The sequence below is a fragment of the Ranitomeya variabilis genome, chromosome 3 (assembly GCF_051348905.1).
Source record: "Ranitomeya variabilis isolate aRanVar5 chromosome 3, aRanVar5.hap1, whole genome shotgun sequence".
In the NCBI taxonomy this organism is placed as follows: Eukaryota; Metazoa; Chordata; class Amphibia; order Anura; family Dendrobatidae; genus Ranitomeya; species Ranitomeya variabilis.
The window spans coordinates 781495133-781518014 of NC_135234.1; the positions used below are offsets into that span (position 1 = coordinate 781495133).

A 22882-nucleotide genomic window follows, 5' to 3' on the forward strand; every position below is an offset into this window, starting at 1 on the left:
GTCTTCTCCAGTCACTGCTGTCACTCAGTCTCCTCCTGTCACTGCTGTCACTCAGTCTCCTGTCAGTGCTGTCACTCAGTCTCCTCCTGTCAGTGCTGTCACTCAGTCTCCTCCTGTCAGTGCTGTCACTCAGTCTCTTCCTGTTACTCAGTCTCCTCCTGTCACTGCTGTCACTCAGTCTCCTGCTGTCACTGCTGTCACCCAGTCTGCTCCTGTCACTGCTGTCACTCAGTCTCCTCCTGTCACTCGGTCTCCTCCTGTCACTGCTGTCACCCAGTCTGCTCCTGTCACTACTGTCACTCAGTCTCCTCCTGTCACTGCTGTTACTCAGTCTCCTCCTATCACTTCTGTTACTCAGTTTCCTCCTGTCACTGCTGTCACCCAGTCTGCTCCTGTCACTACTGTCACTCAGTCTCCTCCTGTCACTGCTGTTACTCAGTCTCCTCCAGTCACCGCTGTCACTCACTCTCCTTCTGTCACTGCTGTTACTCAGTTTTCTCCTGTCAGTACTGTCACTCAGTCTCCTCCCGTCACTGCTGTTACTCAGTCTCCTCCTGTCACTGCTGTCACTCAGTCTCCTTCTGTCATTACTGTTACTCAGTCTCCTGTCACTGCTGTCACTCAGTTTCCTCCTGACACTGCTGTCACTCAGTCTCTTCTTGTCACTGCTGTTACTCAGTTTCCTCATGTCACTGCTGTCACTCAGTTTCCTGTCACTGCTGTCACTCAGTCTCCTCCTGTCACTGCTGTTGCTCAATTTCCTCCTGTCACTGCTGTCACTCAGTCTCCTCCTGTCACTGCTGTTGCTCAATTTCCTCCTGTCACTGCTGTCACTCAGTCTCCTCCTGTCACTCAGTATCCTGCTGTCACCCAGTCTGCTCCTGTCAATGCTGTCACTCAGTCTCCTCCTGTCACTGCTGTCACTCAGTCTCCTCCTGTCACTCAGTCTCCTCCTGTCACTGCTGTCACTCAGTTTTCTCCTGTCACTTCTGTCACTCAGTTTTCTCCTGTCACTTCTGTCACCCAGTCTGCTCCTGTCACTGCTGTCACCCTGTCTGGTCCTGTCACTGCTGTCACGCAATCTGGGGCTGCAGGGTGCGGAGTGGAAGGGGATTGAGCACGATTCCTGCACGCTGGGTGTGGAGTGGGAGGGAGGTGAGCACAATCCTTGCACAAAGAGGTGCGGAGTGGGAGGGGGGTGAGCACGATTCTTGCACACAGGGGTGCGGAGTGGGAGGGGGGTGAGCATGATTCCTGCACACAGGGGTGCGGAGTGGGAGGGGGTGAGCACGATTCCTGCACACGGGTGTGGAGCGGCCCCTATATTATCGGGTGTGACCCCATCACCTATAGAATATTTTACCTGGGCATCCATCGAGGGGGCAAAGCATCCGGCAGCCGTGAGTGCCTCATCTTGCAGCTTCGGCTGTGACTACTGACATCTCTAGTTTTGGCCTCAGATCTGGATGTGGAATTTGACATCAGGGATAATACGGGATTATCGTCGTCATGTGATGGATTATTACAGAAAACAGCACGGTGTGGACGGAGGCCAAGACCCCGAGCAGGGAGGGGGCGACCTACACAGGGCCGCAGTCACACACCTTCACTGGAGACTAGGGGGCACTAGGTCTGTATCTAGTGGGGCACAACGCCTGTAACTAGGGGGGCGCCGTCACCTGGGGCTGGGGGGGGCACAAGGCCTGCAACTTGGGGGGCACCGTCACCTGGGGCTGGGGAGGGCACAAGGCCTCTAACTATGGGGGCGCCGTCACCTGGGGCTGGGGGGGCACTAGGTCTGTAACTAGGGAGGCGCCGTCACCTGGGGCTGGGGGGGGGGGCACAAGGCTTCTAACTATGGGGGCGCCGTCACCTGGGGCTGGGGGGGCACTAGGTCTGTAACTAGGGAGGCGCAATCACCTGGGGCTAGAGGGGGCACAAAGTCTGTAACTGGGGGGGCGCCGTCACTTGGGGCTGGGGGGCACAACGCCTGTAACTAGGGGGGTGCCGTCACCTGGGGCTAGGGGGGGCACTAGGTCTGTAACTAGGGGGGCGCCGTCACCTGGGGCTAGGGGGGCACAAGGCCTGTATCTAGGGGGTCCGGTCAGCTGGGGCTCTGCCTTCTCACCTCTCAGCCGCCCCCGCACGATGGGTGTACAGGTACCCGAGGCTCGCTCGAAATTTGGGAATGAGCTTCCATTACTCGGCCGCTTCCCGCTCGTTGGCTGCGGTGTAAATGCCGAAACACCCAGAGATTGGACAAGAAAAGTGCAGCCTGGAGCTGCCGGTCACATGACACACGATGACCCCAGAACAGCGGAGACCACCTGACAGTACAATGGGAAGCAGATCTGTGTGCATCGGCAACTACACCTCCACCAGTCACCGAATACATCGCCCATAGTGATAGAATAGTGAGTGCAGCTCTGGAGGTGACTGGAGGATAAGACACAATGTAACGGCAGAATAGTGACTGCAGCTCTGGAGGTGACTGGAGGATAAGACACGATGTAACAGCAGAATAGTGAGTGCAGCTCTGGAGTTGGCTGGAGGACAGGTGCCCACAATCAGTCACACCCTGCTGGGAGCAGCACCTGTCTCGTGAGTTCCAGCAGGAGGCCCAGAGTCTGCCTCTCTTCTCCCCAGGGAGAGGCAGGCTTCCTGGGAGGCCGGCATGGCTTCCCAGGCTTCTGTTCCCCGGTCTGTGCCGGCGGGGGACAGAGAGCAGCAGCCGCAACCGGCGCAAGAGGGACTGAGGAGGTCAGGACGGGTGAAGAAAACCTTACCCACCTACTCCAACCCTGAGACGGCTCATTGTCCGCCCAGAGAGGGAGACAGGGGCACCCCAGGCCCCAGGAAGGAGAGCCCAGGAACATCCTGGGGGGAGAGGAGCTCCGGCGAGTCCACGAGTACCTTCTCCTCCCGAGTGGTCGCCATGCTACGTGAGTATGAGGACGCCGGCAAAGCACTGACCGGGCTGAAGGAGAAGCTGCAGGAGGCACGGATCCTGAACACCCGAGCCTCTAACAAGGAGAAACCTGCGACCTCCCAGAGGTTCAGAGCCCTCAGAGATGAGGTGGCCCGGTTAGTGCTCCTCCGGGAGGGGATTGAGAAAAGCGCAGGTCCCTTCCTGGAGAGGTTTAAGAACCAGCGGCGGTTCTCAGAAATGAAGGGGTTAAATACCCCAGGAGAGCCGCCAGCCGGCGTCCTAAGCGACGAGGAGGAGGAGGACGACGACGTGGCTGTAACTGGAGTCCTACAAGCTGGAACCAGCCGGGAGAGTGAGTCGCAGAGCCGACAACAGGGGAGCGGCCTCCCGGCACGGCAGAGGACTCCGACAGCACAGGCTGGAGTGTCAGCGGAGGAAGAGGAGGAGGGCGGTCTGCTACAGGAGATCCGACAGCTGGAGTCTCCAGTGAACCTGGACCGCTTCTCCTTTGGTGAGGACGAGCCAGCAGAGGAAACAAAGAAGAGGAAGAAGACAACGAAGGAGACCGCACGGGAGGTGGTGAGTTACAGATATGTACTGATGGATGATGTTACACCTACCACCTCCTGTGTAAACCCCACCAAACCTAAAGGCACGGGCTCTGCAGTGGGTCCGGGGCATAGGCAAGGTGGGGAGAGGAGGAGGACGTCCGGCGGTGCTGCCGTCTGTGCGGGGAACAGTGCAGGGGGCGAGGCTGTGGAGGTACTCACGGCGCCGGACATAGGGGACCCCGAGGAGTTTCCCTCTCTGCCCTCTGCGGCTAAGCCGGTTATCACCGGGGCTGAGGTGGGTGAGGGGGATGTCCACGCCGTTGCGAAAGGGGGACGGTGTGGGCAGACTCCATCCCTGCTCACTACGGCTGAGCCGGCCGACGCCGGGGCTGTGGGGGGCAGGTCCGAGAAACTTGGTGCGGCGAAAGGGGGGCGCACTGTTGTGGCAGGGACGCAGTGCGCCTCAACAGAAAAGAGGCACGCGGCTGCAATAGGGGAGCAGCGAGTCCAAAAAGGAAACAAAAGCAGGAAAAATCAACTGCAGGGAACACTGGGCGCCCTGCTGCGACGGGAGGACAGATTGCTCCAGCACCCAAATGTGACACCGGGACCCCGAAGTCTGTGGGTGCAGGGCAGGCGGCGCCCCCCAACAAGCAGCAGGCCCAGAATAATAAAATGCAAACTGCTGCAGTGGGGGGGCAAGGCGCTCCAGAGACACAACAGAGCACCAATCAAGGGAAACCGGGTGTGGTGCTGCGCCCCTCCCCCGGTCCAGCAGGTGTGAGTGCAGAGAAGCCAGACACAAGTGAGGAAGGAATGGATGTTACTGTGGAAGGTGCAGAGGACACTGGGACAAATGGTGGTGAGAATACTGGTAATAAAGTGATGGGATGTGGTGAGGGGAATGATGGGAGTAGTGGTGGAGTGAATGATGGGAGTAGTGGTGGAGTAAATGGTGGGAGTAGTGGTGGAGTGAATGATGGGAGTAGTAATGGAGTGAATGATGGGAGTAGTGGTGGAGTGAATGATGGAAGTAGTGGTGGAGTGAATGGTGGGAGTAGTGGTGGAGTGAATGGTGGGAGTAGTGGTGGAGTGAATGATGGGAGTAGTGGTGGAGTGAATGGAGGGAGTAGTGGTGGAGTAAATGATAGGAGTAGTGGTGGAGTGAATGATGGGAGTAGTGGTGGAGTGAATGATGGGAGTAGTGGTGGAGTGAATGGTGGGAGTAGTGGTGGAGTGAATGGTGGGAGTAGTGGTGGAGTGAATGATGGGAGTAGTAATGGAGTGAATGATGGGAGTAGTGGTGGAGTGAATGATGGGAGTAGTGGTGGAGTGAATGATGGGAGTAGTGGTGGAGTGAATGATGGGAGTAGTGGTGGAGTGAATGATGGGAGTAGTGATGGAGTGAATGGTGGGAGTAGTGGTGGAGTGAATGGTGGGAGTAGTGGTGGAGTGAATGAGGAGAGCTTTACTGGTGTTGGTGGAGGGGAAGCAGGTAGTGGTCCCGCTGCCCCCCCAGCGGTGGCGGGGTCTTCAGCCCCAAGCTATTCAGGAGCTGTCACTGCTGGGGGTAGTAGTGTGCCCTTGTCTGGTGACCCTGAGGAAGGTGACTTGCAACAGCGCTTCCTGGACGCCCTGAGGAAAGGGGAGAGTTCTATCAATGTAGAGGGGAGGGAGGTTGATCTGTCTTTCTGGATAGAGAGACACGGTCTTTCCGCCTTCCGAGACAGAGGGGCAGAGACTGTCTGGTCTCTGCCGACACCGGGGCAGAGGAGTAACCGTAGGAACGTGGCCCGTCTCCAGTGGGTAAGCAAGGATGCCTGTCCTGATCGGTCAAAGGTTGCTGAGCTCCTGCTGGGGATGGGTTTCGCGGCATATGACATCTTCGCCTTGATCCATCCCTGTGGGACCTCCTACTTCGATGTCAGCTTCATGAGACCGGAGGGCCTTGAGCTTTTCTGGTCTCGCCATGAGCTGGCTCGGGGTCGCCCCGAATGGCAGGGTTTCCACACTGTAGCAATATCCCGCCAGAATTCGGTCAGGAAGGTGACCGTTTTGACCAGTAACGAGTCACTTTCCTGTGTCGACATCTCCACATGGGTTGGACGATACGGCGACATCGTCGGTATTCCTGAAAAGACCCTCGACGAGCATGGTATCTGGTCAGGAGCCTGGACCTTCATGGTGAAATTGAAGGTTTCAGGAAACACCGTTACCCATATCCCTTCCTCAACATTTTTGGGGAGGGACAGGATCTTGATTTTCTACCGGGGGCAGCCTAAGGTCTGTCACAGGTGCGGCAGCCCCACACACTTCAGTGCGCAGTGTACCACCCAGAAATGCGCACTGTGTGGGGACCTCGGCCATCTTGCTGCTACCTGTGGCAGGATTAGGTGTAACTTGTGTGGTGACCTCGGTCACCCGTTCAGTCGCTGTCCGCGTTCCTTTGCCAATGCGGTCCTGAAAGCGGCGAGTGCGGGACAAGCGAAAGCCGGGACTAATCTCGCCGGTGAAGGGACCAGTAGAGGCAGAGGAGGCAGGGAACCGGTGAGGAGCAGGCTGCCGCCATCCAATATCAGGCGGCAGGAGCAGCGCCATGGGAACGGGGCAGGGAGTAATGACCCTAAACTCTGACCCGGGTGCTTCACTTGCAGCTGAGGATCCTAAAGACGGCGAATTGAACGAGGAAGTCAAGAGACTTGAAAGGGAGGAGCAAAAGGACGCCATGTCTGCCCAGGAACCTTCATCCGGTAACAGTCTGGATGAGGGAGAGGGGGAGTGGTCACAGCAAAAGAAAAAGGGTAACAGGAAAACAACTAAGGATAAGAGGGGGTCCGGGCCTCGAGCCTCCTCCTCGGAGTGCGACCCCTCTGACTCCGTAGTCCTGATACATGTGCCATTGGAAGGTCCAGCCCCCCCCCCTCTGGTGGATCTCTCTAACTGGTTCCGGGCCCTCCAAGACTCCCCTCCAGAGGGGGCGATGGGGACCCGGGGCCGGAGGTTGCGGACAACGTTGTTGGGGCTCAGGAGGTCACTGGGTCTTCTTCTCAGGGGGCAAATACAAAGCCTTCTGGGGGGGGGGACTAACTCAGGACCACCAGACAAGGGCCAGAGTATATGTAAGGAGAGAATGGATGAGTCTGTTTGTCTTAAGCGCACTAAAAACTCATTGTCAGAGGAAGAGGGTGAAACTGTTGGGGGTGGGAAGAAAAAGGCTATCTAATTCAATCAATCATGATGGCGGCACCCACCCCATTGACGCTGGCAACCATTAATGTTGCCAGCATAAAGTCAGAAGCGGCAAGGTACACTGCCTTTCATTTTCTCGGCCAACTTGACGCCGACATTTTGTTTTTGCAGGAGACCAGGTTGACCGACCTATCAACCATGCATAAAGCAAGGCGGGAGTGGAGGCACGGGCCCTCCTACTGGTCTCTTGCTGCCGAGCCGTATAGCGGGGTGGCGGTCCTTTTTATGACCGCAGCGGTTGAATTCAGACGATTGATCGAGTTAGAAATGGGGAGATGCTTGATCCTAGATGTCTCCATGGGGGGACAGGAGCTTCGGCTCATTAACATCTACGGTCCCCAGTCCAAGTGGGACCGCAAGTGTCTCTTCATGAAGATCAAACCTTACTTATTTTCGAGTCGGCAGGTGGTCTTTGGAGGGGATTTCAACAACGTCACGAGACCCTGTGATAGAGGAGGTTCCGGAGACCGGCTGGCTTACGATTGCGTCGCGCTAAATAGGATAGTAAGTGAGGCACGCCTGGTGGATGTCCACATCCGGCACAACACAGGCCACGCGGGGTTCACCTTTTTTAGAGGTAGTCAGTGCAGGTCTAGGTTAGACAGGTTTTATTTGAAGGAGGCCGTTTCCTCGCCATTGTCGGTTGTGGAGGTGGAATTCTCCGATCACTGTTTGATTATGTTTTCTCTGAGCGTTATAGAGACTCCTCGGATGGGAAGAGGTTATTGGAAGCTGAATTCGTCACTCCTTGAGGAAGAAGCTGTAAGACGGTCCTTTGAGGAATTTCTTCAGAGCCAGGTACCGCTGCTAGGCCTAAGTAACACTAAGTCTGAGTGGTGGGAGATGTTCAAACATCGGGTGGCGAGATTCTTCCGGCAAATCTCGAACCTCAGAAGCCTGAACCGGGATCGCCTGTATCAGAGCCTGAGGAGGAAACTCGAGCATCTTGTCTCGACTGGGGGTAGCCGCGAGGCGATCTCCAGTGTGAAATCCTTGCTAAAGAGGTGTCAGTACGATAGGCACGCATCTTTGGTTTTTGAGAGGGACTACGGGAAGTACTACTCGCCCGACCCTTACAGAAGCTGCAAGATGTCAGTGAATAGTAAGATAGTGACAGGGCTGATGGACAGTACGGGATCCCCTGAGAAGGTCCAGATCAGGGATCTTGGAGGTCGTCAGTTCATACTACTCGCACCTCTTGGGAAGGAAGGAACTGGATCGTGACAGGATGTCGGCTTTCCTGGCTGAAGCTGTTCCTGAGCCAGGGGCTGACCTCTCGCTGGGCGGTTTGGCAGAAGCGATCAAAGAAGAGGAAGTGAGACTGGCGATCGATGGGCTCCGGCCCCCAAAATTGCCAGGTCCGGATGGCTTAACATCCGAGTTCTTTAAGACCTTTAGGGACTCCTTGGTCCCCCTCTTGACTCAGGTGTTTAATGAGTGTCTCTCCTCGGGCACTCTGCCGAGATCATTAAGGAGGTCGGCTTTGATCATTTTGTCAAAGGGTAAGGATCCATCACGCATTGAGAATTGGCGTCCCATATCACTTCTCAATGTGGACAGGAAGGTTTTGGCTAAGATGCTCTTCAACAGGCTGGTGAAGTTTGCACCGCGGCTCCTTTCGGAGGCCCAGCACTGTTGTGTTCCTGGCCGTAGCACTTTCAGTGCTGTTCTGGGTGTCCGAGAGGCCGTGGAGCGGGGCAGGGCGGGCCTTTGGAAGGGGTTCTTGCTGACCCTGGATCAGGCAAAAGCCTTTGATCGGGTCGACCACGAGTACCTCTGGTCCACTCTTTTGAGGTATGGTCTACCTGGAGGGTTTGTGGACTGGCTTAAGACCTTGTACGCAGGGGCTGAGACTTTCCCTCTGGTAAACGGGTGGATTGGACAACCTTTCGGGGTGGGATCTGGTGTCCGCCAGGGCTGCCCTCTTAGCCCTTTGCTTTACGCGTTTGCGATCGATCCCTTCCTCAGAAGAGTTGATTGTGGACCGTTGGCGGGGGTGGGGATGGGCGGTTTGGCGCCAGAGGCTATCCTGAGGGTAGTGGCCTACGCGGACGACGTTACCGTTTTTGTTTCTTCGCAAGAGGAGGCGATGGTGGTGATGTCAGAAGTGGAGAGCTACTCGGAGGCATCTGAGTCCAAGGTCAACCAGGACAAGTGTGAGAGTCTCTGGCTGGGAGGCGGGGATCCCACGTTTGATCTTCCGGACACCCTCCCCGAACCCCAAGAACATGCCAAAGTCCTAGGCATCAAATTTGGCCAGGGTGATTACCCCACGAAAAACTGGGAAGGCAGAATCAAAGGTGTCGCCCAAAGAGTGGACCAATGGAAGGTTTGGTCTTTGACCCTGAGGGAAAGGGTTGACCTGTGCAAAGCTTTCCTGCTCCCCTTGTTAATCTATCTGGGCAGCGTCTGTGTCTTGCCGGAGCCTCTCTGGACACGGGTCTACAGTCTGTTCTTCCAGATGTTATGGGGGAATAGACTAAACCTAGTCAAACGGGAGGTCACTTATCGCACGAGGAGACTAGGGGGGTTGAATATGGTAAACCCCGTGGTGTTCCTAGTGAACACCTTTTTGAAAGTTAAAGTGGCAAACCTCTGGAAAGAGAGGGCTCCTCTGTGGGTATTCTCCTGCATGGGATGGTTTCAGCCTTTCTTCCAGGAATGGGAGACAGGGGGAAGATTGAAGGATCTTCGCACACCGCACGGGCATCTCCCGGCTTATGTTACCCTGGTTCTGAAGATGATGCGCCGGTGGGGTCTGGGAATGTGGGAAGTGAGGTCCCTTCCGAGGAAACTCCTCGACATGCGGGTCTTGCTTTTGCATTTTCAGAGACCATTGGTCCTCAAGGACTGCCCGAGTCAGGATCTAGAGGTTGGGTTAAGTTTGTTAAATTCTAGCAGGATCCCCAAGAAGTATTGGGACTTGACTTGGCGCTGCTTCCAAGGTAAGTTGTATGTGAGGGACAATTTGAAGCACAGGAGCTCCATGGACAGGAATTGTCCCCGTGAGGCTTGCGCTACCATGCTGGAAAGCATGGAGCACTTCCTGCTTCATTGTCCCTTTAATACAGAGGTGTACAACAGGGTGGGCGCTTCCATTGGTTGGCCGCGGCTGGCCACTCTGTCCTATGCCGAGTGGGCCTATGGAGCGTTCAGAGACCTCGGGAGAAGAGACCGAGCCACTTTATTCTTAGTCAGCGCAGTGGTCAGGTACTTCACGTGGAACGCAGGAGTTTTAGTTACGACGAAGAGTAAAATCCTCCATGTAGATGAAGTTTGTAGCAGCATCCTAGGTGCCCTGGTGAAGGTGCGTTCTCTGGAGTGCGAAAGACTGGGTGCCCGGAGGGCGGCCCATCTCTGGAGGGGTTTCTCCTTCGGGGTGCCTTAGTCCGTTAGTGCTCCTATATCCTGGTGGTGGGCTGATGTCTTTACACCCTAGGTTTTTGTTTTGTATTTCTGTTCCCTGAATAGAAGGTTTGCAGGCATCGAACTTGAGCCTTGGGTGGTGAGTATGTAGGTTGTGTTCTGTGATGTTGGTTTATGTATATATTGTATATATTGTATATAGTGTGTATAATAGAGGGTCTTAGTTAGGTTGGGTGGGGGGATTGGGGGGTTCAACGGTGGTGATAAGAGACTGATCTGGCCTGGACCAGGCCCCGCCTGGGGAAAAACTTTGGGGCCTGATCCTAGCTTGGATAATTCCTGAACTTTGTGGCCAGAGCTGGATCAGGGGTGGCGGGATAGTTAGAGTAGGTGTGTGTATATATATTAAAAAAGAAAAAAAAAATAGTAAAAAAAAAAAAATGTTAATCTTGTACACTGTATTGTATTTAGGTTTGCTGTAGGGTGAATGTGGTGGTGTAAGGGGGTGGCTGTAAGGTGAGGCAGTGGGACCAGTAGGGTTTTGTTGTGTTTGCGGTGATGTATAATATTTGGTTTAGTATAATGTGTTTATAGTGTATATATTGTATATAATATTGTATATAGGACTGTGTGAATGTAGTTGGGGTTGTATATAGTAGTATGAATGAAGCTGGGCCGGGGGTCTTGCATGATGTTATACTATTTATTATTTATATTTATATTTTTTACAGGGGTATTCATGTAGTTATGAGTATTTTGTTTGTCGTCTTTTAGTTTTGCTTTCTTTATTTTTATTGGAATTTTTCTTTCTCGTCCCTGATTTGTAGGTCATGAACTTTCTCCATTTTTTGGTTCCATTTCCGGTTTATTTCTTTGTGATTTTTGTCGTTTGTTGTCGTCTGATTGGAGCTTTGTTCTTATATTTTGTTCTGTTGTGTTTTATTTGTAATGTATCTTAGTTATTGTCATGTAAAGTATTTTTATTTTATTTAATAAAAGACCTGGAGGATAAGACACGATGTAACCCCCTTGCCCTCAGGTCAGTCAGGGAACTACACCTAGGATTATTAGTCGCCGGATGGGCCACTTCACTGTGGACTGGCTAGCAGGCACACTGCAGTGAGGGAATTATAAGGGCTTGTGCCCATGCTGCGGATTCCATTGCGGAATTTTCCGCAGCGGAATTGATAAATCCGCAGTGCAAAACCGCTGCGGTTTTTACTGCGGATTTATTGCGGTTTCCGCTGCGGGTTTACACCTGCAGTTTATTGGAGCAGGTGTAAACCCGCAGTGGAATCCACACAAAGAATTGACATGCTGCGGAATATAAACTGCTGCGTTTCAGCGCGTTTTTTTCTGCAGCATGTGCACTGCGGATTTCGTTTCCCATAGGTTTACATTGTACTCAAAACTTATGGGAAACCGCTGCGGACCCGCAGCTGCGGAAACGCTGTGGTTCCGCAGCGAAATCCGCAGCGTGTGCACATACCCTTAATGCTCAGGCCACAGCCAGATTATAGCTTATAAAACCCTGTTCCGTTTCTGCCAGCGGCACCCACCTAGCCCAGAACACACTTCGCTGCCACCAGCTCAGATTACTCACAGAGAGGGGTTCGAGCCACCCCAAATTAGTAGCGTAATTACTTCAGGCATGTGAAAAATTCACATAGAACATGAAGAAGACGAACTAGTAGTTTTATATTTTACTCCGAAAAGGTAGGCAGTGTTTACAAAAGGTCTATTAAGATTTTACAATATGAGACAAAGTATATACAAGGCAATCAAAAAATAAACAGGGATTAAAACAGAAATTAACACTTACATGTGCTCAGATCATCCTAGCTTACCATGCTGGTGGGCGGAGCCAAATATCCCAGTTCATCAGGGAGTCTGCATAGTGTGAAATCCCATGCAAGAAAAATGCTGGACTCACTGGCAGTATTAAAATTTGCTTTGTAATGATACCGCCCTCGGACTAGTTGTTCCACACGGTTTAGGAGAAATCCGCACTTTGTACTCGTTGCGTTTAGCAGCTAGCGCTTACAGTGATTGACAGATCTACAGATGGGAATTCGCAATATGTACTCCTTATTTTCCTAGCCCAAATTGGTGGCCCAATATTTCACTATGATAGAACAAAGAACCTCATGTCTTTTGAGAGAGACTATACCAGTTTTAGCTGGTGCTAGATGGGAGGAGGGATAAATGAACAATTTAGGGAGATCGGCTTGCAGCTAGAAGCCATGAACATTCCTGAGGTGGGAGGGAATGAGAGGTTTTGGAGTCACACACACAGCAGCAGAAGCAAAGAAAGAAGGGGGTCAGAGCCCACAGCGTGCGTGATAACAGGGAAAATGATAAATCCTACTCCATTTTATACACTATTGTGACACCTCCCCCTTCTGGTGTGCGCTAAGGAGGCAGAACCCATTGGTATGCCTCCATGCGCACCTCAGCAGGTTCACCCCAGCGGGAAAAAGCTCACAGATGCACAAAGAGGACTTAAAAATCCTCCAGAAAATTGACAAAAAAATCACAGAGAAAAAAGCAGAGATGGTTACCTGCTGAAGCCTGCAAACAAATGCACCAGCAGTGCGCATCGGACCCGATTAATGATGGCAAAAACACAGGTGCAAAAAATACTGATGAAACAACCACTTTCAATCCAGTATTGGTTGTTTGGCATTAGTGCACAAAAAGATAAGCGATAATAGTCTGTATGTTGCATTATTCACACAAGCAATGCAGAGCATCTGGTCTACAGCCTATTACTAACGCACATACAGGCGGGCTGCCCAGTGCTACAAAATGCATGCTGTGTGAACAGAGGCCTACAGTTTACAGAGCCATCTTGGTCTGACTGCGCCCTGCAAGACAAAAGCGCAAAAAAAACACATATCAATGTATGGAAGGTATTCGTTTATATTGGGGCCTCAATACGTAAGCCGGCAACCCACGTCAAGGGTCCTTACATTTTTGCCCGTCCTAACGCTAAACATTGAGTAAAACCTCACAGACATTAGTGCACAAAAAGGTTACCATCTCTGCTTTTTTCTCTGTGATTTTTTTTTTTCACCCCAGCGGGACAACCCATCTGCATTGCCATGCTCCCTGCCTGTTTTCTGTTCGATGGTGAAGTCAAACTGCTGAAGGGCAAGGCTCCAGCGTAGCAACCTTCTGTTGGTTCCACACATGGCGTTTAGCCAGCGCAGAGGGTTGTCTTCAGTCACCACAGTGAAGGTGCGACCGTACAAATAGGGCTGCAAACGTTGCAGGGCCCAGACTATGGCCAGGCACTCCTTCTCGATGGTGGAGTAGGCCACTTCCCTCGGCAGAAGTTTCCGGCTCCGGTACAACATGGGGTGCTATTGGTCCTCCGAGTCAACCTGGCTGAGCACAGCACCGAGGCCAAACTCGCTGGCGACGGTCTGCACCAAGAACGGTCGACGGCTGTCGACTGCTTTCAACACAGGGGCATTACACAGTGCTGTTTTCAATGCCTAGAAAGCCAGCCCCCTCACAGCCGTCGGTCCAGTTGACGATGTGGGGTAGCTTTTTCCTGGTGAGGTCCGTCTGGGTTTTGCCAGGCTACTATAGTGCTTTACGAAGCGCCCATAGTACCCTGCAGTGCCCAGGAAGGACATCACCTGTTTCTTGGTCCTGGGGTGGGCCAGTTCACAATCGCGTCCACTTTCTCAGGCTCTGGCTTTATGGTGCCCCCGCTTACCCTTGCTTAGTCCAAACACAGATAGATATGCTTATTAGGCAGTTCAAATAATATCTTAGCTCAACCAGGGAGGTCTGGGTAATAGTCTCAGGTTCTTGCAGAGCAGAAACAGCTTACATGTCCAGCAAATGCAGATGGAAGCAAACACGAGCAGCAGATGAAGGAGGATTACTGGAACTGGTGTATGCAGCAGGAACTCAGAGCAGAGTAGCAGGATAACCCCACAGGTTCACAGGAGCAGGTATATAGCCAGGGAGTCACCAGAGATCAGGAGCTGGATGCAAGGCAGAATACTCTAGCACAGACTCACGGCTGGGGTGGAGTTTTATAGCAGGAAGACACAGTGCACATGAGACCAAAGATGCCATCTTGGAAAAAGGCAGTAATGCACAAAAAGGCAATAAAAAATGTTCAGAGTCCTGACACTGCTCCTCAGCGTCCCGCCTCTCCACAATAACTGTTCAGGCAGAGGGCGGCGCGCACACTAATACGTCATCGCTCTCTCTGACCTGAACAGTCAGTGCCGAGGACGCGCAAGATGGAGCGTCGGTGGAACGCTGAAAGGAAAATATGAAATACTCACCTGCTCCCGGATCTCCTGACGCGGTCCCTGCATGTCCCATGGTCTTCTGGCACGGCAGCTTCTTCCTGTAGTGAGCGGTCACATGGTACCGCTCATTACAGTAATGAATATGCTGCTCCACCCCTATGGGAGTGGAGTCCATATTAATTACTTTAATGAGCGGTACCAGTGACCACTGAACAGGGGAAGAAGCTGCCGCGCCCGAAGACCGTGGGTCATGCAGGGACCGTGTCAGGAGCTCCGGGAGCAGGTGAGTATTTCACAGTCGTCGCTCACCCGCCGACCCCCCCGCCAACCGTGACTCGAGTATAAGCCCAGAGGGGCACTTTCAGCCTATTTTTTGGGGCTGAAAATCTCAGCTTATACTCGAGTATATACGGTATATACAAGGCAATCACAAAATAAACAGGGATTAAAACAGAAATTAACACTTACATGTGCTCAGATCATTTCAGCTAACGATGCTGGTGGGCGGAGCAAAATATTCCAGTTCATCAGGGAGTCTGGATAGTGTGAAATCCCAGGCAAGAAAAAATGCTGGACTCACTGGCAGTAATTTATACTGGTAGGCTGTGACATCACTAAAGGGGCTGGTTTACCCGCACCCTCCCCTCTCCTCAAAGTTACAGATTTTACCAGCAATACTTAACATTCTCATATCTTGGCTTCAGACCATGGCAGAGTCACTGCACCCCCATCATTCATCTTATATTAAAATTTGCTTTCTAATGATACCTGTTATGACCTGGTGGTTAAGGAGCAACACTGATATGACCTGGTGGTTAAAGAGCAACATGGGACGAGCTCTGAGGAGGTGGTATCTATACTGACCGCAGTTCCTAATCCTAACACCAACACTAGAAATAGCCGTGGGATGTTCCTGTCACTCCCTAGACACCTCGTCACAGCCTAAGAACTAACTACCCCTAAAGATGGAAACTAAAAGCTATCTTACCTCAGAGAAAATCCCAAAAGGGAAGATAGCCCCCCAGAAATATTGACTGTGAGTGGAGAGGGAAATGACATACACAGAAATGAAAACAGATTTTAGCAAAGGAGGCCAATACTAATCTAGATAGACAGAATAGAAAAGGATACTGTGCGGTCAGTATTAAAAACTAAAAATCCACGCAGAGTTTACAAAAATAATCTCCACACCGACTCACGGTATGGAGAGGGCAAATCTGCTTCCCCAGAGCTTCCAGCTAGCCTGAATATATCATAATGACAAGCTGGACAAAAAGAAACATAACATGAGCTGAGCAATAAAGTCCACAGCAAATGGACAACCAAAGAACTAGCAAGAACTTATCTTTTGCTGAAATGGACAGGCCATCAGAGAAATCCAAGGAGAGATCTGAATCCAACCCAGAAACATTGACAGCTGGCATTGAATGAAGACCAGAGCCAAGTTTAATAGTAAAGCCAGGAGAGACGATCAGTGAAAGTAGCTGCTACTGCTAAACCCAAGGAGCAGCAGTTCCACTCGAAACCACCAGAGGGAGCCCAAGGGCAGAACTCACAAAAGTGCCATTAACAACCACAGGAGGGAGCCCAAGAACGGAATTCACAACAGATACCACACTCGGACAAGTTGTTCCACACGGTTCAGGAGAAATCCGCACTTTGTACTCGTTGCGTTTAGTTGCTAGCACTTACAGTGATTGACAGATCTACCGATGGGAATTCGCAATATGTACTCCTTATTTTCCTAGCCCAAATCGGTGGCCCAATATCTTACTATAATAGAACAAAGAACCTCATGTCTTTTGAGAGAGACTCTTCCAGTTTTAGCTGGTCCCTGTGATAACAGGGAAAATGAAAAATCCGACTCCATTTTATACATTATGGTGACATGGAGGATAAGACATGATGTAACAGCAGAATAGTGACTGCAGCTCTGGAGGTGACTGGAGGATGATACATGATGTAACAGCAGAATATTGAGTGCAGCTCTGGAGGTGACTGGAGCACAGGCCTCGGTGACGGATGTCTTGTCTTTTTCAGACCTGAACTGGGTGCGGATCCTCCTTTACTGCCTGATCTTCATGCTCAGCGTCTTCGGGAACACTCTCATTATCATCGTGCTGCTGATGAACAAGCGGCTCCGCACCGTCACTAACTGCTTCCTGCTCTCCCTGGCGGTCAGCGACATCATGGTGTCCCTTCTGTGCATGCCCTTCACCCTCATCCCCAACCTCCTGGGCAACTTCATCTTCGGAGAAGTCATCTGCAAGACGGCTGCCTACTTCATGGGTGAGGATCAGGGCCAGACAGCCGGACTCATGTCTGACACCGTGGGCTCAGGTTCATGTCTGACACCGTGGTTCATGTCTGACACTGTGGGTTCATGTCTAACACTGTGGGCTCATGTCTGACACCGTGGGCTCATGTCTGACACCGTGGGTTCATGTCTTACACCGTGGGTTCATGTCTGACACTGGGTTCATGTCTGACACTGGGTTCATGTCTGACACTGTGGGTTCATGTCTGACACCGTGGGCTCATGTCTGACACCGTGGGTTCATGTCTGACACTGTGGGTTCATGTCTAACACTGTGGGCTCATGTCTGACACCGTGGGCTCATGTCTGACACCGTGGGCTCATGTCTGACACTGTGGGTTCGGGCTCATGTCTGACACGTGGGTTCATGTCTGACACTGTGGGCTCATGTCTGACATCGTGGGCTCATGTCTGACACTGTGGCTCATGTCTGACTCTGTGGGCTCATGTCTGAGACCGTGGGCTCATGTCTGACACTGTGGCTCATGTCTGACACTGTGGGTTCATGTCTGACACCATGGTTTCATGTCTGACACTGTGGGTTCATGTCTGACACCGTGGGCTCATGTCTGACACTGTGGGTTCGGGCTCTTGTCTGACACCGTGGGTTCATGTCTGACACCGTGGGCTCATGTCTGACACTGTGGGTTCATGTCTGACACCGTGGGCTCATGTCTGACACTGTGGGTTCGGGCTCTTGTCTGACACCGTGGGTTCATGTCTGACACCGTGGGCTCATGTCTGACACTGTGGGTTCATGTCTGACACCGTGGGCTCATTTCTGACACTGTGGGTTCATGTCTGACACTGTGGGTTCATGTCTGACACTGTGGGTTCATGTCTGACACTGTGGGTTCATGTCTGACACTGTGGGTTCATGTCTGACACTGGGTTCATGTCTGACACCGTGGGCTCATGTCTGACACTGTGGGCTCATGTCTGACACTGTGGGTTCATGTCTGACACCGTGGGCTCATTTCTGACACTGTGGGTTCATGTCTGACACTGTGGGTTCATGTCTGACACTGTGGGTTCATGTCTGACACTGTGGGTTCATGTCTGACACTGTGGGTTCATGTCTGACACTGGGTTCATGTCTGACACCGTGGGCTCATTTCTGACACTGTGGGTTCATGTCTGACACCGTGGGCTCGGGCTTTTGTCCAACACTGTGGGCTCTGGATCATGTTTGACACCGTGGGCTCGGGCTCTTGTCTGACACTGTGAGCTCATGTCTGAAACCGTGGGCTCATTTCTAACACCGTGGGCTCATGTCTGACACCGTGGGCTCATGTCTGACACCGTGGGCTCATGTCTGACACCGTAGGCTCATTTCTGACACTGGGCTTATTTCTGACACCGTGGGCTCCTGTGTGACACCGTGGGCTAGGGCTCTTGTCTGACACTGTGGGCTCATTTCTGACACCGTGGGCTCCTGTGTGACACCGTGGGCTCATATCTGACACCGTGGACCCTTGTCTGTCACCGTGGGCTCCTGTGTGACACCGTGGGCTAGGGCTCTTCTCTGACACCGTGGGCCCTTGTCTGTCACCGTGGGGTCTTGTCTGACACCGGGGTCTCCTCACCATTTTCAGGATCTCTGCTTGCTGTGACTGAGTTGATGATATCTAGAGGTATAAACCCTCACCGATCTAATCCTTCTGTCAGCTGAGGGTTTGGTGCAGTGTATTAGTCTTGACAATTCTCTGGACTCCACACGTCACAGCACAAGTCTGGGGCTGAGCGCCCTCCACTCCTCGGAGCCGTCACCTGAGGGCGTCTCCTTCCATTCACTGACAGCAATCCGAGATCTTGTCAGTGGTGACTATTGTGGACTTGTCTTCAGCCGTTTGTTGTGGATTTCTTGTAGAGGTGGGAGATGACCAATGTGGCCGCCATAACGCACATCGAGGCTGAGCTGTCAACCAGCGGATGGGGAGCAAGGTCCTGAGCTAATAACTCCTTCCTCATCAGGCAAAACTTCAATGCAGCCATGAATGTGATAGATGTGCAGCATTATGTGTGAGCCCAGCAACCAGCAAAAATAGGACATGGAAATGTAATATCGTCCTGGGATAATAATCCAGAGCCCTGAGATAATAATCCATAGCCCTGAGATAATCCAGAATCCTGAGATAATAATGCAGAGTCCTGATATAACAATCTAGAATCCTGAGACAATAATGAAGAGTCCTTAGATAAACTTGCATGGCCCTGAGATAATAATATAGAGCTTTGGGATGATGATAATAATCCCCAGAGCCCTGAGATAATAATCATGAATCCTGAGATTATAATGAAGAGCCCTTAGATAAAGTTGAAGGGCCCTGAGATAATAATCCAGAGCCCTGAAATAATAATGCAGAGTCCTGATATAACAATCTAGAATCCTGAGACAAAAATGCAGAGTCCTTAGATAAACTTGCATTGCCCTGAGATAATAATCCAGAGCCCTGATGTAATAATCTAGAGCTTTGAGATTATAATAATCTAGAGCCCTGAGATAATAATCCAGAGCCTTGAGATAATACTCCAGAGCCCTGATAATTCAGAGCCTTGAGATAATCCAGAGCCCTGAGATAATAATGCAGAGTCCTTAGATAAATTTGAAGAGCCCTGAGATAATCCAGAGCCATGAAGTAATAATCCAGAACTCCGAGATAATAATACTAAGCCCTAAAATAATCCAGAGCCCTACGATAAAACTGCAGGACCCTGAGATAATAATACAGAGCCCTGAAATAATATCACTAGCCCAGTGAAATAATGCAGAGTGCTGAGATAATGTATAGCCCTGAGATAATAATGCAGAGTCCTGAGATAATAACACAGCCCTGAGATAATGCAGAGCCCTGATGTAATAATGCAGAGCCCTGAGATTATAATGCAGAGCCCTGATATAATAATGCAGAGCCCTGATATAATAATGCAGAGCCCTGAGATAATAATGCAGAGCCCTGATATACTACTGCAGAGTCCTGATATAATGCAAAGCCCGGAGATAATAATGCAGAGCCCTGATGTAATAATGGAAAGCCCTGAGATAATAATGCAGAGCCCTGAGATAATAATGCAGAGTCCTGATATAATAATGCAGAGCCCTGAGATAATAATGCAGAGCCCTCAGATAATAATGCAGAGTCCTGATATAATAATGCAGAGCCCTGAGATTATAATGCAGAGCCCTGAGATTATAATGCAGAGCCCTGAGATGATAATGCACAGCCCTGAGATAATAATGCAGAGCCCTGAGATAATAATGCAGAGCCCAGATATAATAATACAGAGTCCTGAGATAATAATGCAGAGCCCTGAGATTATAATGCACAGAGCTGAGATAATCATGCACTGCCCTGAGATTATAATAGAGTCCTGAGATAATGCAGCGCCCTGATATAATAATTCAGAGCCCTAAGATAATAAGGCATAGTCCTGAGATAATAATGCAGAGCCCTGATATAACAATGCAGAGCCCTTATATAGTAATGCAGAGCCCTGAGATAATAATGAATAGTCCTGAGATAATAATGCAGAGCCCTGAGATAATAATGCAGAACCCTGAGATTATAATGCAGAGTCCTGAGATAATAATGTAGAGCCCTGAGATAATAATGCAGAACCCTGAGATAATGCAGACACCTTGAGATAATAATGCAGAGTCCTGATATAATAATACAGAGCCCTGAGATTATAATGCAGAGCCCTCAGATGATAATGCACAGCCCTGATAGAATAATACAGTCCTGAGATAATAATGCAGAGCCCTGAGATTATAATGCACAGAGCTGAGATAATAATGCACAACCCTGAGATTATAATACAGAGTCCTGGGATAATAATGCAGATCCCTGAGATAATAATGCAGACACCTGAGATAATAATTCAGAGGGCTGAGATAATAATGCACAGCCCTGATATAATAATGCAGAGCCCTGAGATTATAATACAGAGCCCTGAGATGATAATGCAGAGACATGATATAATACAGAGTCCGGAGATAGTAATGCAGAGCCCTGAGATAATAATGCACAGCCCTGATATAATAATTCAGAGCCCTGAGATAATAATGCACAGCCCTGATATAATAATGCAGAGCCCTGAGATTATAATACAGAGCCCTGAGATGATAAAGCAGAGACATGATATAATACAGAGTTCGGACATAGTAATGCAGAGCCCTGAGATAATAATGCACAGCCCTGATATAATAATTCAGAGCCTGAGATAATAATGCACAGCCCTGATATAATAATACAGAGTCCTGAGATAATGCAGTGCCCTGATATAATAATGCAGAGCCCTGATATAATGCAAAGTCCTGAGATAATAATGCAAAGTCCAGAGATAATAATGCTGAGCCCAGATAAAATAATGCAGAGCCTTGATATAGTAATGCAGAGCCCTGAGATAATAATGAATAGTCCTGAAATAATAATGCAGAGCCCTGAGATAATGCAGAACCCTGAGATTATAATGCAGAGTCCTGAGATAATAATGCAGAGCCCTGAGATAATAATGCACAGCCCTGATATAATAATAGAATCCTGAGATAATAATGCAGGCTCCAGAGACAAAAATGCAGAGCCCTAAGATAATAATGCACAGCTCTGATATAATAATACAGAGTCCTGAGTTAATAATGCAGAGCCCTGACATAATAATGCAGAGCCTTGATATAATAATACAGAGCCCTGAGATTATAATACAGTCCTGAGATAATAATGCAGAGTTCTGAGATAATAATGCACAGCCCTGATATAATAATACAGAGTCCTGAGATAATAATGCAGACCCCTGAGATAATAATGCAGAGTCATGAGACAGCAGTTCTGGATGTCTGAGCTAACAATGGAGAGCCCTGAGATTATAATACTGAGTCCTGAGATAATAATGCAGAGCCCTGAGATAATAATGCACAGCCCTGATATAATAATAGAATCCTGAGATAATAATGAATACCCCTAAGATAATAATGCAGAGCCCTAAGATAATGCACAGGATATAATAATACACAGCCCTGATATAATGCAGAGCCCTGAGATTATTATACAGTCCTGAGATAATAATGCAGAACACTGAGATACTAATGCAGAGTCCTGGGATTATAATACAGTCCTGAAATAATAATGCAGAGCCCTGAGATAATAATGCAGAGCCCTGAGATTATAATACAGTCCTGAGATAATAATGCAGAGCCCTGAGATAATAATGCAGAGTCCCGAGTTAATAATGCAGAGTCTTGAGACAGCAGTTCTGGATATGTTGAGAGGGCTGATTTTTTTTTTTTTTTTAAATATCACTTGGGGGGGGGGGGGGGGGTTCCGGTATATGGGACCCCATTGTCACTTCAAAACTAAAATAATTCATTTTGTAAATCTCCTTGAGAACTTGCTGCTCTAATCGTAAAGCTTCTAACATCCTCACAAATGAGAACGTGTTACAGACGGCGCCGACAGGAGGGAGCGTGGAGCATTCATGTGCGGCCTGACTCTGGATCAAAGGGTTAATCATTTCCAGATGGAAAATTGCTCAGTGGTAATGACGTATACCTCTGCCAGGGGGAGCCTGATGTAATAGGGCAGAGCTCCGGGATAATAGGGCAGAGCTCCGGGATAATAGGGCAGAACTCAGGGATAATAAGGCAGAGCTCAGAGATAATAGGGCAGAGCTCAGGGATAATAGGGCAGAACTTGGATAATAAGGTAGAGATCAGGGATAATAGGGCAGAGCTCGTGGCTCATAGCGCCGAACTCGGATAATAAGGTAGAGATCAAGGATAATAGGGCAGAGCTCAGGGATAATAGGGCAGAACTCAAATAGGGCAGAGCTCAGGGATAAAAGGGTAGAGTTCAGGGATAATAGGACAGAGCTCAGGGATAATAGGGCAGAGCTCAGGGATAATAGGGCAGAGTTCAGGGATAATAGGGCAGCACTCAGGGATAATAGGGCAGAGATCAGGGATAATAGGGCAGAGCTCAGAGATAATAGGGTAGAGATCAGGGATAATAGGGCAGAGCTCAGGGATAATAGGCAGAACTCAGATAATAAGGTAGAGATCAGGGATAATAAGGCAGAACTCAGATAGTAACAGATAGTAACAGATCAGGGATAATAAGGCAGAGCTCAGGGATAATAGGGCAGAACTCAGATAATAAGGTAGAGATCAGGGATAATAGGGCAGAGCTCAGTGATA

At 50.2% G+C, this 22882-nt stretch overlaps 1 protein-coding gene across 3 annotated transcripts in view; it reads left to right on the top strand.

Moving 5' to 3' along the window:
• The window catches only part of CCKBR (cholecystokinin B receptor), a 120315-nt gene that overhangs the window by 87341 nt on the left and 10092 nt on the right, over positions 1 to 22882 (top strand). For 2 of the 3 annotated variants that reach the window (XR_013224165.1, XM_077298978.1), the window contains exon 2: positions 16413 to 16661. Coding sequence is in view for 2 of the 3 variants with exons in the window: in XM_077298978.1 (XP_077155093.1) it covers positions 16413 to 16661 (249 nt within the window). In the remaining variant the exon portion in view is untranslated. Of the gene's footprint in view, positions 1 to 16208; positions 16312 to 16412; positions 16662 to 22882 lie in introns of those variants that run through there. The other variant, XM_077298979.1, reaches the window with a different exon arrangement.